General features: G+C 38.0%; 1 protein-coding gene across 1 annotated transcript in view; it reads right to left on the bottom strand.

Moving 5' to 3' along the window:
- ptprt (protein tyrosine phosphatase receptor type T) overlaps positions 1–15,414 on the bottom strand; it is a 236,773-nt gene that overhangs the window by 17,929 nt on the left and 203,430 nt on the right. The window contains exons 24-27 of the mRNA XM_026347177.1: positions 8,045–8,130; positions 7,316–7,352; positions 6,840–6,937; positions 6,044–6,160 (exon numbers count right to left, since the gene is read on the bottom strand). Of these exons, the coding sequence (XP_026202962.1) occupies positions 6,044–6,160; positions 6,840–6,937; positions 7,316–7,352; positions 8,045–8,130 (338 nt within the window). The remainder of the gene's footprint in view (positions 1–6,043; positions 6,161–6,839; positions 6,938–7,315; positions 7,353–8,044; positions 8,131–15,414) is intronic.

Genomic DNA, 15,414 nt, shown 5'->3' on the forward strand with positions numbered 1-15,414 from the left:
TGAGGAAACTGATGGCCATTTTAGCTCCACAAAAAAAAGATTAATTGATTTCACAAATCTCGTGATGGCTCTTTTGGGAAACACTTGCAGGAGGAAATGCCACGGTTCAGTTCAGCAACCTAATTTACAAAGAGATTTCGGATATCTAACATTCAGTTTGGGTTCCTTCCAGTTCCCTTCTCTTCTGTTCTTCTATACCAGGAATGATCACAAAATATATAAAAAAAAAACATTGAACACATTTAAATTTGGAATTACCTTCTGTTAAATAAATGAGAAAAAATATATATCTAAGAAAAGTGAAAGAGCATTTTATGATGCACCGCAACTTTCACAAGGGCTCTGCCAGATTAAAAAAAAAAAAAAAGACAGAGATAAAAATAAATAAATGAATTTGATTCCAGACTACTCACTGTGGTACTTCTTGGAAAAAGATACAGAAAGAGACAATTTGGTACTTATCAGTGGAGATTATAGGAGAATGAAATGGAAATGGGCATCCATTGTGTCTCTCCATGTGATAATATCTCGACATTTTAATGATGGACTTTCCAGAGACACAAAGGGCTGGTAAATACTTTCCTGTCTAACAATTGGGTTATTATGAAACTACAGATGACATTCTGATATTTAATAGATAGCAGCTAAGTCTCACATTAGAGTGTCTTCTTAACATACTGTATGTAGAAATTGAAGCACTTTTATTGTAGATCAGTACAAATGCTGCAGTTCATAGATGTAAGTCAGAAATATCAGTTGTATTGTAACTGGAGGAATCTTTGGTTTCTAGCAAAGTCATTTTAATAATTTGTTTCCTATGTGTATGAAATTGTTTACTATGACAAAAATAATACTGTACTCATAAATAAATATATATATATATATATTTTAACATTGTTTCTGTTGCCAATTGGACTGAATTATGAAACAGGCGGACACTAAAAGCACACAGACATTTTAAGACAAGCATGTAAAAAGCTTTACTATTAGAATTATTTTATGAACAACAGACTTGATGGAGTGAGTTAAAGCAACATCTTAAATGATGATGAGAATGAGGCTGAAGTGGCTAAAAACTTGTGAATCTAACCTTGAAATCACTGAACTCAGATAACTGCATCCCAGCAGCCTCAAGCCTGAAAGGTCTTGCATCTGGTTCCCTACTCTAAATCCTGACTTGTACCTACTCTCATGGGATGTAGAAATTCCCTAACCTTCAGACAGCGACTTTCTTGAGACTTTCTTTTGCTTCCAGTAATTCAGTGTTTTTCCACAACAACATGGGCTTCTGCATTTATAATTCAAACTCTTTGTTTGATTTGATTACTACTTTAATTACAACTAAACAGGTCGTAAATGTAGAGAGCTATGTTCTCCTCAGTTTACATCCTTAGAATAGAACTGTGAGGAATGTGTTGTTATTCCAGATCCCATTCTGTCTGTTTTATAGACAGACAGAGCAGAGAAAAATGCTTTATCATAACCCGAGAAGTGTGGATAACAGAGGAGAAAGACGGTAGGAAGAAGTCAAGAAATGCCGACTGTGAGTGGGAAGGAGCAGAGGTCAAACAACAGAGTGGGTGAAGGAAAGACAAACTCAGGGAGAAAGAGCGATGGTGTGAAAAGATGAAGAGATAAAATGAAGAAGGAAAAGATAGAGCAAGAGAAGAAAGAAACAGACACACAAAGAGAGTGAGAGAGACAAGGAGGAGAAAAATAATACCCAGGAAACCACAAGGTGATTTGATAACTCGACTTCTCATTGATTTGCTCTGCTGTGATGTTGAAATTACTTCTCTAAATCGATGGACGGTAGTCCAACACAGCCAGGGACTCAAATGCATGACTGGTTATTTAAAACCACACACACACACACACACACACACACACACACACACACACACACACACACACACACACACACACACACACACACACACACACACACACAGAGAGAGAGAAAGACAGCATTAATGCACATGATATATCAGGTGATCTCTGCTGTGTTTTGTTGCTGTGTTTTTCTTTAAATGTTATACTCATTTAACTGACTGAACCATCCATGCATAAGGGGGGGGGGGGGGGGGGGGTAGAGGCTAGAGCCAATCACAACTGACATAGGCAGGGTACATGCTGGACAGCGTGTCAGTCTGTCACAAGGCCCACACAGAGACAGACAGCCAGCATGTGTTGGACTTGTGGGAGGAAACCAGAGTACCAGAGAGAAATGCCGGCACAGTGAGAAGATGCAAACACCACACAGAAAGGCCTTGGGTCACCCAGTCTTGGTGTGAGGATCTGCACCACTGTGCTGCCATGAAAAGTGAGTTTGTGTTCTGCTGTTACAGAGTTACATGCACATATTGTACTGTATCATCTTCAAGGTCACTGACAATATCTTCTCTTTCAGCTGGAGGCTGAACCCATGACCTCATAGTCGGGGTGCATGGGCTCCCTAACCACCAAGTTCACTTTGACATTTATAGGATTCCTCTATACTGTGGAAACTACAAAAACAAAGCATTGCACAGTACTTGTTGCCATGTCCTCCATCTAATCCCTCAAATATGATACTAACATTTCAAACCGTGCAGAAGAGAGAGAATGGAAAAAGGTGAAAGTTTATTTGATACCCCAAAACATTAATGATAGATGTTACTGTGGAATAACTACAAGAATAAATGGGAGACAAAACAAAGACTGAAAGACTAATTGAAACAGTGGCTTAAAAATATAAATGTTATAAAACAGTACATGCTGGAAGTAATGCGTTGACTGAACACACATATATTCTACTGTAGCTAAGGATATAAGAAGAAAGACAACCTGAGGAAAATATTAATAATAATAATACAAATAGTTTATTCAATATGTTATATATATATCAATTATGTCCTCCCTGGCACTGAAGCAGCCAAGCACAAGTACTGCTACTTCCATGATTAACTATGGGCATGATGTGGAATGCTATGTTTAGTTTATGCCAGGCGTAATTTCTTCCAAGCAGACATTTGACTCATCAATCCATAAAATATTTTCCCAAAAGGTCTGAGGGTCATCTACATGTGCTGTAGCTAAATTCAAATGAGTCTTAATCTTCTACTGGGTTAGCAGTGGTTTTTCCCTTGACAGTGAAACTACCCTATAGATTCCATTTCTATCCAGTATCTATGTTAGTCATGATAACTGTTTTTATGGAGGTGAGCGAGATCTGCAGTTCTCTGGATGTTTCTCCTCTTCCTGGATGAGTCGCTATCATGCTCCCAGACTAATTTTGGCATGTTGGCTCGACTGTGAGTCAGAGTCTTCGAAATAACTTGGTAAACCTTCTCAGACTGATCGATGCAGACTTTTTGCTTCAAAAAATACAATTGCCATTTAAACTTACACAGCACTGATACATCAGCCCAGCCCCCTTGTTTGTACCTCTGCTATATTCAGTCTGAACAACCTCCAAACACCTGTCACTTAATGCTCACTGGCTATAAAGTTTTTTATGAAGGTTGAGATCAATCATCTTGATTGGACATTGTCTGGAGAAAATCAACTTCAAAACACTGCTTTAGAGCTCTGATTGAGGATGTTTCATCTGATGCTCCTGTAGCAACACATTTTGTTGAAAATAATCCAGGTATTATCAGCATGCGGCAACCAAGCCCACCAGTGGGTGTCAGTTCAGGGAGCATCTCTATAGATTTACATACAATAAACAGCCTATTTTGTACTACTGTCCAACCATCAGTTATCTATCTCTGGAATATGCATATGTGCTGGTCCTCAAAGGAGAGTTTGACCACCAGTCGACTTTTGTAGTCAACTAAGTTCCTTCCTGACACACTTTAACTTCTGCAGTGACATGTAATTGTGTGGTTTCTGCAGATCCGAGTGCCACAGATTAAAAATACAAGATTCAAAAATTAATTAATTTGTGGGAAGAAATGCAGGAAGATCACTATCCAACTGTTTTGAATTTGTTTCATCGAGTAAACTACGGCCTGTCATTGGGCTGTTTTTCAGTTATAATATAATAATATAATATAATATATAATAAGAGCAAATATTCCAAAAAATAAATTTAAATAATTAAATCGAGACATTGGAGTTTGTTTTCTGTATAAGATCAGAATAGTCAGGGCACTGTTAGCTCTTTTATCTCTAACCTTCAATCACATCAGTGTTTAGAGCTGTTGTAAAGATAAGATTAGGTAAGAAAGGTAAGAGATGTGTTGAGTAAAATGTAGATTTTGCAAATCAGAATATATATGAGTTTACTGTGTTAACTAAGGTTAAATATAGTTTGTTTTTACTGTAAATTTAAAAAAAAGAAACGTCTAATTCTACAGATAAAATGAGCTGGTCATCATGAGTGCATATTATGCTGGTGAGCAGGAAAATACTAAATTTACACCTACTTAAAATCCTACTCACCCACAACTGTGACTGATTCTGACACTTCCTGAATGTCTTTTTAGGATCTGCATGCTTTTCATCTTGAATCTCCTTTTCACACACACACACACACACTTACTGTACAAACTTAGCCACGTTTCTATTTTGAATATATAACCCTCCCTTTCTTCCACAATGTTCAATTAATCTCCTTAGTTGTGTCGTTAAAAAATCCTGTACTCATTATTCACTGCAATTAAAGCTCTTAAACTAAGGTGCAGAACCTGAATACTCTCTCTTTCTTGCTTTCTCTTTGTTCTTCAAGCACACAAATGTACATACACACATACAGTCACAAAACTTACTGTAAAACATCCTACATTAGTGAATGTGTATTTGTACATATTAATGCTTCTTCAAATTGATGGGCAGTACAAAATCAGCTTTCCTTTAAATTTTACACTACTTGTGCATGCACATACACACAGGTGTTATGGATTAATGGCTTGCTAAACGAGCACTTGAAGACTTGTCTCCATAAGCTGATTTCACACAGTGAAGGCAGAAGGATATTACTTTTTCAAAAGGAATGTAGTTTCCACTGGAAAAGGGAGGCACCTATCTCTTCACTTTACAGTCCTCTTTCCATTCAGTAGGAATGGATTTCCAATTGTGCCCCCATTGAAACTAAGCCTCTGCCAGAAGTTCATAAAATAAGTGTTAGCGTAAGTAGAATTTGATAGCAGTAACTATAAATACTGGCCTGTCAACTTTTTAAAATAAACAGTTGTTCATAGTCTACTGAAATTAATTATATGTAAAAACAAACAAACAAAACAACAACAACAAAACAGAAATGTTAAGTAAATTGAGTGGAACCAACACTTATACAATGAATATAACATTAAGAGGAAAGACCATGAAAAGAAAAGTACAGGCCCCTAGAGTTGCAGGCATGTAAACAGTAGTTTAGAAAATGAAGATTTTAGATCAGTACATTTTTCTTTTAGTTGTGAAGTGCGTGTCACTGTGCAGAGCCTTGGAAAACAGCATCACATCAAGGACGAGACATTCATCCACTTTCACTTGCCTTCTCTCTTTTCAAATCCCTCCTGGCTGATTACAAGGGCCCCAATTACATGTTCAAGCCTCCTCTTAAACAGCAAGAAACAAACAAGAAACACTGCTTGCTTGCCTTAAATCCCCAGTCACACAGTGGCTGTAATGGTAATCCAGGTTTGGGGCGCATAAAAAATGGAAGCAATAAATGAGAAACCAACCACTGAGCTGCTAGAGTGGATTCAAATCCTGCATTTGGTCTTGTGGTAAAAATTCAGTAAACCAGAGTCACAACATATTGATATGTCATTATGCTACTATGTTAAAATCCTGGGTAAACACGATGACAAAGACTTCAACAGCTGAATCATTTTGTCATCAGGACAGGAAAATCTTTATAATCCCAATTCATACTGTGTGTAGAGCTGATTTCTTTTCCCTATTCCATGAATGTAAAAAAGTTTCTCCCATATATATAATTTTTTGTTTTTTTTAAAGAAAGGGGGAATCAAATTGATTCCTTGTGGTAAGGGTCCTTCTATTATATCATATTACAAAAAAAACATCAGTGTTTTATTGTCGATGATTCATTTACCTTTTGGACAGTGAATGTCCTTATGACGTATTCAGCCAGTGGTTCAGTTTCTATCAGGGTCACCTTGATGTCTCCGTATACCTCTGTTTCATCAGGCCAGTAACGCACACACTTCACCTGGAAATGACATTTTACATGCACACTGTGTATTTAAGTATGTTCTACATGTTACTTATTATAACCCAATAAGCATTAACAGAGCGGAATGAGGCGGAGGCCAACATGATCACCATGAATAATATAATAGATGAATAATATCAAGGTTTGTATTGTCTCTCCTGCATTATAATTGGGTACTTAGCAGAGATTTGACATTTCAAGGATATTGATTTGAAATTACTAGACAACATCAAAGTAATTCATAAGGTCCTGCTAAAGATAACCTGGGGCAGAAGTGAAAACCCAGATGCTACTTGTACACCACTTGTAACTAGATTTAATGTTGAGGTATTGGAACTTGCAGGTCAGCAGTTTGCCTTCTAAAAAACTGAAATACAATAAAAAGTATATAAATACATACATAGGTATTACTACATTCATCACTTATGAATAGTTTATATCAATGCTATTAACATGACCTGTAAAGTAATAGGGTTTCTGTTACAGTGTGGTTTTAATTTTGCTAGTCTTAGCTTATTTAAGCTTATTTAAATATATAAGTGTCTTTGAAATAAAATACAAACCGATTCCTTAAATCAATTAGTTTGTGAACTCCTAACCATACAGGTGTGGATCCTCTTTGTCAAACACACATGCACATACACATATTTTGTAATCTCTTGGATGATCAACTCACCCTGCCCACCTCCACCAGATTGGTAACCATGACGATAGAGGCAGAGTTTTCCTGCCAGACCATCCTCCAGAAATCTCTGACCGTCTCCTGCATGGGCCCTAAGAAGCACACACACACAAATTAGAGATATTAGCATACTGACACAAACAGATGCATATACTCGGTTACTTCAGTGCTGTGTAAAAATGTCACTGATTGCACACAAACATACACATAAACACATATAGATGGACTCACTCACACTATCAATTCCAGGTAGTGGTTCAGGGGTTTGAGGTAATAGGGTCTTAAATTTGTCAGAGGGGGTTTATACAGCAGTTTAGATTTAGGAGGCTGTGGTAATAGCCTCCCTGTCCGAAAGGACGACATTTACCAGGTGGCGGCTACACACATACATAGAGGAACACACACACATTTGTATCTGCACAAATGTAAAATCCCATGTACACACAACCTCATCACGTCACTGTAATTACCTTGTGTGGCGATGTAATGTCTGGGTCTGTGGTACCCCTGTGAGACAGAAAAAAAGTGATGTATAAAAATGATTAATACTTTTAGCACTACCAGTTTTTCTCTTTCATATCCTTTTTTAATGCCCAGATATCTTAATTTTAGTATGCTACTTTTTGCTACTTCTCCTTTAAAACAGTTTCTACTTCCCTTTCTTACTTTTCCTTCAATCTTTTCTGCATCATCCCGTTCTGTTTTTCATCTTCTCATGCCTTCTATTCATCAGTTTCTCTACTCATTCCTTCTCTCTCCAGTTTCCTCCTCCCATGATTTATTTAGTTTCATTTGTCTGTCTCCTCCTCCAGTCCCTCCAATTGTCCCAGAAGCATAACTCAAGGTCGTTTTCCAAATAAACATCAAATTAAATAATAAAGAGGACCAAATTCTCCCTCCATGGTACAGGTGAAAAGCGACGCCAAGAAGTAGATTATCTACTTCTTGTCTCTGCACCTATGAGACACATAACCTTGTTGAGATGAAAACATATCATTTACATGTTGTCGTTAAGACGATGCTTTGAGCCTGGCGTTACGTTCACTGAGGGCATGTGCTGTTAGGATTAAAATTTTTCCATTCTCCAATACTCTTCAAAGGCCTGATGGAGGGTTAGTTGGTAGTAAGGTTAATATTGCAAAATCTTTGGTCTCCAGTCCTTCACAAGGCTAAAATTCTAAGTGTGTGTAAACACTCACGTCTATATAGTTGGCGTTGATGTAGTCAGAGTGGGGGTCTCCATCCAGCAGCTGTAGTCGGACTCTGGTGTGATCGTCTGTGGGGTCAGATAGCACAAAAATACAACAGGCCTAAAGTTACATTTACCCACAGATCCGAGCAGCCAACCGATTGAATGGGGAGCTATCTAACCATGGTCAAAGACATTAGACTGTCTTTCCTCAAATGAGCCATGTTTACATTTCATTAACATGTCCCTTTGAGTGATTCTATAAAACACATTCATAAATAAAAAAAACGTATATGGTCTGGTCCAGTATTATTTATTGCAGAGACGCCATTTTGAAAATATATGTTGGTTCTATATACACCGCCATTCTTATGAGCTGAAACAGCAGAAAAATATTAAAGTAATAAACCCAATTTATAACAAATATTATTTGAAGTCAAGGAAATGGAACAAACACTGTTTCCATTACAAGTGGCCTCTGTCAATTAACAGCATCCTATTTATTGCAAAACAACAGTAATAACCAATAAAACTGAAACACTGTAATGCGACGGCAATGCAAACTCTTTGATTAATATGCATATTTTTTCTGTGAACCTAAACAACTTCATAGGTCATCTGTTCCTTCCTGCTCATTCAAGGCATAGAAGTGTATTTTGAAATAGCACCACTAATCTAGAGATACAGTAGTAACTAAATGGTTATGAGCGTACCTGCTTTTCATGTCATGGAAACAATCACAAACACAAGATTACAAATATAAACAACTCTTTGGCAGAAAAACTACTTTGTTTGATTTAAAATAAGAACTTCCCTAATGTTGGTTGTAAAAACCTAAAAGCGACATATATACTTTTTCACAGGAGGACAGTGTGTTTTTAAGCCTTTCCTCAATGCTTGTTGGACTGTTTAACACACTGTAGCTGAAGCTTAAAAACAGTTTCTATTTCATTTTTAGCAAACTGATTTCAAGCTGATTTTTAATAGTCCCTTTGAAACTCACCCATCACAACCTGTGCTGCCCACAAACATCTGTTTTGAGGAGCAGAAACTGAATTAAGTCATTAAGAGTAATTCAAATTAAAAAGGTTATGTGACATTATTGCTTAAAAAGTATTTCTAAAGAGCACTGTTTAGATGTAAGCCTCACAGGCCTTTTAGGACATTACTCACTGATTCCTTATAGCTGACAAACTCATTTAGCACCACGTCTAGAAAAAGTGGCATGTTAAAGTTCAATAAACATTTCTAGTTTTACTATAACACAATTAAGAAAACAGAATATTACCACTTTAAAACAGTGCATAACAGATACCATACAATAACTAGTTTTAAATATGGGATGATATTTATGAGTCATACATATCAGCTGAACAGTTTCTTCTCTCATGGTTCTCTTGTGTGGGCTATAGCCAAAGTTCATGTCACCAACATTAAGTCTGCTTTTTCCTTTTTTGAGTTCTCTTTTAAATGTCAATTATTTTGTTCTTAGCTCTACCCATCAATAATATTAGGACACATACAGGGGTGATTATGGCTAATGGCAGGCACTGATTTTGTGAGTTGTAATGTGGCAACGGCAAGTAATTGCAGCTGAAGCAGACATGATTGAGTCTGATTATGTCTATTGTTCCTTCTCAGTCTCAGTCTGTTTCTTCCTTGTTGTGATATGCTCCAATTCCCACCTTACATTTTCATTGACCACAATATGATGATACCACTGCTTTTTCTTCAACATGTATGTGTGGAAAAAAAAAAAAACAGCAGACGCAATGGTGTCAGCAGCAGAGAAGAGGTGGATTAATGGGAGATGATAAAAAGAAAACATTAGCAGGAGACAGGAAAAAGAAGAGGTGGACTGGAAGTCAATTAATATGGGATGGAGAACAAAGAGAGGGTCTGGGAAGAAAACCTGGCAACAGAGGAGGAAATTAAAAAAGGGATCACCTCTGTGTTTCTTTGAAGTTCTTGAAATGTTAATGAAAATGACTGATTGACGTAAACATGGTGCAAACTATGAAGGAGCCGTGGGGAATTCGGCTTCGCCTTAATAAGACATGAACTGCCCTGAAAACATGATTTCCAATATTTAGGCAGATTTTGACAATGTGCTATTTATGTCACATATTTGGGTATCTTGTATCTTCATCATCATGGATCCTAATTAAAATATGATAATTTTTTTATGTTTGATTCATGAATGAGGGTACTGGATAAACCAGCCAGAGAGATGGTTGAAGGAACTCCTCAACCAGCTTCAAGATTAAGCACCAGACAAAACACTGGAAAAGCTTTGCTGTTGTATGTGGGCCCACATTTCTGGGGGATAGAACACTGAGCCCCTAGCCCCCTTATTTCCAATGGTTCTGCTCATATAGACTGTTTTGCAATGTCACATATAACCAAGTTATTTGTGCAGATAAACTTGATAGTATACTACGCCTAGGTTTTAGGGTGCGCTATTTCCTCCCCTCATCGCTCTTCAAGCCCCCCTGCTGGAATTTGCTCGGAGATTCTGTTATTATTAGTCATATCCCAGCCAGGATTTGAACCCCAGTCTCCTGCATAGAGGGTGGCAATGTTACCACTACATTATCCAGCTGCACAAAGTTGAAAAAAAAAATGTGCTTTGTATAATAAAATGCTCTAATTTTAATTTAAAATTAAATTATACATCGAAACTGTGTTAATATGCAGAGGGGCCTTTACACTTATAATATACCAGAAATGCAGAAAGTAAAGGCCGAATAGTTTTTGTTTTCCCCCTTTTAAAGGAAGGCTCAAATTTATCTGTCTCTAAGAAGAGTTTGTCCTCCAAAACAGCTCTTATGTGAGCACATCTACCGTGTTGTTGATGACTCATACCTTCAATTGTAACCCATTTCCTCTGTGTTTATAGTGGGAGCATTGGAGCAATCATTTTGTCAAGTAGGCGTTAACTTTTTTTGTTTTTGGTGAATATCTTAGAATAGATGTGTGAATTTTCTATTCATGGCTGGTACAAAATAATCAGATGTAGCAGAAAATTGCAGAGAAGCTTAAATTTGAACCCTTACTTAAAAAGCAAGATCCTTCAGAACACTTTTGAATATACTTTAGAGACCATAAGTTGCCCTTGAAAGAGGCAGAAAGTGGACCTAGTATTAAGATGATGTTGATAATAATTGGTATTATTGTAAACCTTGTATATGGATGTTGTTTACGCAGGTTTACAAGCAGATTTAAACATCGACAAAAGTATCAGACATTAAACCAACAAATTTAATTTTATTTATGTCTGTTGGCCAAATGTCACTCGTGTGACATAAGGATTAGCCCAATTCCAAGTTTCTAAATGACTTCCCCTAAAGACAACCAGTAGGGCACCCTGATAGGACAGAAATTTCATAGGAGTAATGTTAGACAGGTAGCCTATACCATCTCACCGTGAGCATGAGACGTAAAGCTGGATCTCTGGTGTTCAAGCCAATTGCTTGCAGGTCCATCCAGTAGACCCAAACCCACACCCTCACTCTTTGCAGCACAACTACCTGTACATTACTTGCACCACTGGCACTGATTAATAGCTTTATACAAACAGTACATTGTTAATTAATAAAGCTACATCCTATACAGAGGCTTGCAGTGAGCCTCCTTCTTCATGATCATCTCTTGGATCACCTTGAGAAGAATTATTTGTACAGCTTCTATCAGAGTAATTTTCCAGCTCTGGCTGAGCTGCAGCAATGATGGCAGCATGAGTCCACTTCTGCCATTATTGTTGCCAGTACAAGATACTGTCACCAGCTATCAGCTCACTCACACTCATCTCTCTCTCTTTCACACACACACACGCTCCATGTATGTAACAACAAACACAACAGGGGGTACTCTGCCAGCCTTCTGCTATTTCTCTCCTATTCTGACTTCTACTACTTCTCCCTTTCTTCTTTCATTTCTATTGCTCTTCCATTTGTCAGCTGATTCTGTTATGTACCATCTCTGACTGCCTTCTCAGGTCTTTCTCTCCCTCCCTCCTTCATTTATCCTTTTCTCTTCCTCTCCCTCTTCCTTGCCCCATACTGTCTCGCTTCTTCAGACAGCAGTAATTACACAGGGCTAGTGTCAGAGGCTGTCATAACATGAGAGCCACTGATATGAGACTGGAAGGAGGGAGGGGTCCTTTCCACTTCTCTCTGCCGAGGGAGGGGAGCTTCTAATTGGGCTGAGAAGGCAGGAAGTAATGGCGTGCAAACACTGCATATCTGGACACAGGCCACAGGTTTGAAGAGGCTGACAGTGTCTGTGTATCTGCGTAGAAGTGGGTGAGTGAGAGGAAATAAAAAGTATTAAAGTTTTATTTTAATTAGTGTAATGTATGTGTGCATATGTGTATGAACACAAAATACAAGAAGTTTAAGATTTTGGTGTCAAATATAGAGCTACCTTAAATTCATAGACAGGTTTGTAAATGTATATTTAATTATACAATATTAAATCCAGTAATATAAAAAACTTCACCTATATAAATACCTAGACACATATTCTTGAACTACATTTGTTCAACCTTGTCTTATAAATCTGGATATACAGTATATATGTACACACCAGCTCAAACTGGCATCTGCAGCCCTGGAGTAACAACAAAGACATCGAGAAGCTGGGGTGTCCAAGGGCAAAGGGTCATGAACCCATTACTCATTAATGAGCTCCACTCCTCTGCTGAGTCTTCCTCTCCTCATAACCTTGCAACTCACCCCTCCTGTCTCCCCTCATACCTTCTGCTTTTCTCTTCTCTCTACTCTCAGCTTTTAGTTTGGCTCCACCAGCTCTCTCTGTGCCTCATCTTTTTTTTTCTACTCATCCAAGTCTTGTCGTTAGAACAGCAGCCACTGTAAAAGTTTTGTTGGAGAAAACTTGTTAATTTGAGTGGTCCAGAAAAGGCCAAACAAAATAGACTTCTGTGTTTTTATCTTGGGGAGATTTGCAGGGCTGCCGAATGCAGCAAAAAGATGTAATTTGGAGACATCAGATCAGATTGTATGTTCTAAGAGCCTGCACACAGCCGCTGTACACAAATAACAAGAACAGGAGCCACCAGTGCTTAATGACTGCTGCTGCACCACAACAGCAAACAGGAGCAGCCTTTTTTTGGAAGCTTTCAACAACCAAAGGTCATGATGAGTTTTTTTAATGCACATCACCAAAGGTTCAGCCCATATAATACTGTATACTGCAAATGTCCTAATAGGAGGAGGTGATCATCTATGGGGTCATTATGTTTCAGTTTCATGAATATATTGCCCTGTTATTGCTTTATAAGGCCACTGTCTACCCTGGATTGCTTTCACTTGATGAGGCAAAAAGACATTTAATAAGCACTAATGTCATAAAATACAAAAATCCTCCACTGAAAAGAGTACTGATGATTTTTTTTTAACCAGCATGGCCCAACTCAAATCATGTTTGGAAATTTAATGATCTAGGATCTTTATCTATCAAAGACAAGCAAGACCCTTTTTTTTCTTGTCTTACAAGTTTTTGCCTTTGCTTTCTCATCTTAATAATAATAAAAATTATCATATTAATAATAATAATAATAATAATAATAATAATAACAACAGAGAGATATATTATACACACACATCAGTATGTCTGCACTGACTATGGGCTAGACTCTCTCATGAATCCTCAGATAGTTATGGAGACTGACAGAGCAAAGTTCCTCAGGGACGTCTAGATCCAGAAGGGCAAGAAGGTATTGGCTAACAGAACAAACAGACAATTGTGGTAGTAGACAAGGAACGGAAAAAGGCAGTGGTGATAGACAAAACAGTTCCAAGTGACAGCAACATCAAGAAGAGGGAGTTTGAGCAGATAGAGCACCGGGGCCTTAAAGAGGAACTGGAGAGGATGTAGAAAGTGAAGGCCAAAGTGGGCCCAGTGGTGGTAGGAGCACTCTGCAATTAGAATTTAATCAAAGGTTACTGCAAATGCACAATATATCACAACCACTGTGTATTGGGAAAGAGACTAGGCAGCTAAAAAGGGATTTGTCTGAAACCCTGGTGGCTTTGGTTTTTGTTTTCAGGAGCAATGGACAAAGTAATTGCAGGGTCACTGATACTGAACAAAAGTTGTATCAACCTCCAGCAGATATATTATGGTCATTTGAGCCATGCACAGTCATAAGCTCTACTTACTGCTTTTTATATTCCACTGTCTTTATAGCTGCATGAAAAGAGCAAGAAAGTGTGTCAGAGCTTGCTGTTAGAGGATAGCGAAGAATTTAATGCTTCAGTATGCCCATTATGTTTTATTTTACAATGCTGGAGAGAGACTAGGGTAGATAATGGCATACCATAGAGTGGCTCCAATGTAGGAGAGATGTATGATGGGAGATTTCTGCTACTAAAATATTTTACCTCACACCCCATTTTTAAAAAGGTACCTCTTTTCTTCTATTTTCTATGATGATGATCATGATACAGATTAAGAGATATTATGTATAATATGAAGCACAGTGTTGTTAACTTCATCTCTTGCATTGCATTCTCAGAGGCATTTCCTGGCACTTACATATCATAAAGCATATGTACTTAGATGTACAGAAACATATGGAGCATAGGTTTAAAAACACAACCTAAAGCCTCAACACGACGGTTTCTTAATAACTACACTCCTGAAGAAAAACACAACTCAGAACGGCTCAGAATAGTGAGTTGAAACTGCTGAACAAGATGTTTTACACTTCTGTGCTCCCCTTCCCTCTCATCTCCTCTCTTTTTCCTCCCCCCAATTTCCTCGCCTCCTTTTTCAGTAGCCACTAAGCAGGGATTGTGTCTGTCACAGATATACTTAATCAGTTAACTCCCTATGGAGCTCAACTCACTCATGGCATACACTGTGCTGTCAGCCCAGCTCAAGGCATTACGGAATTTAATAGCATGTGTGATTGGGTGTAAGAGTGTGTGTGAGAGACTGAGTAGCTGAGTGTGTCTTTCGTCACATCCCTGTATAATCATACATTCTAGAAAATCTTTGGGATATGTGTTGAAAGGTTTATGTGTGTGCAATTTTAATAGTATTTCAAGCTTGTGTGTGTTCTGGTGTCAGCAACTGTTTGTGTGTGTGTTGCCCCTGTGTCAAGTTGTTTGGATATTTGTAAGTGTGTGTGTGTGTGTGTGTGTGTGTGTGTGTGTGTGTGTGTGTGTGTGTGTGTGTGTGTGTGTTGGAGGGTATTATAGTGTGTAATAGTCTATTAAGACCAGAGCTCCCTGCAGCTGATGTGTCAAACAACTCTGAATGTTATGGACACACATACACACACACACACAGAGATAGAGACACACCTCGAGATGCAGTTACCAGCTGTTTAAAGGCTGCCAGGATCAGAAGAGA

Source organism: Anabas testudineus, chromosome 5, assembly GCF_900324465.2.
Source record: "Anabas testudineus chromosome 5, fAnaTes1.2, whole genome shotgun sequence".
Lineage (NCBI taxonomy): Eukaryota > Metazoa > Chordata > Actinopteri > Anabantiformes > Anabantidae > Anabas > Anabas testudineus.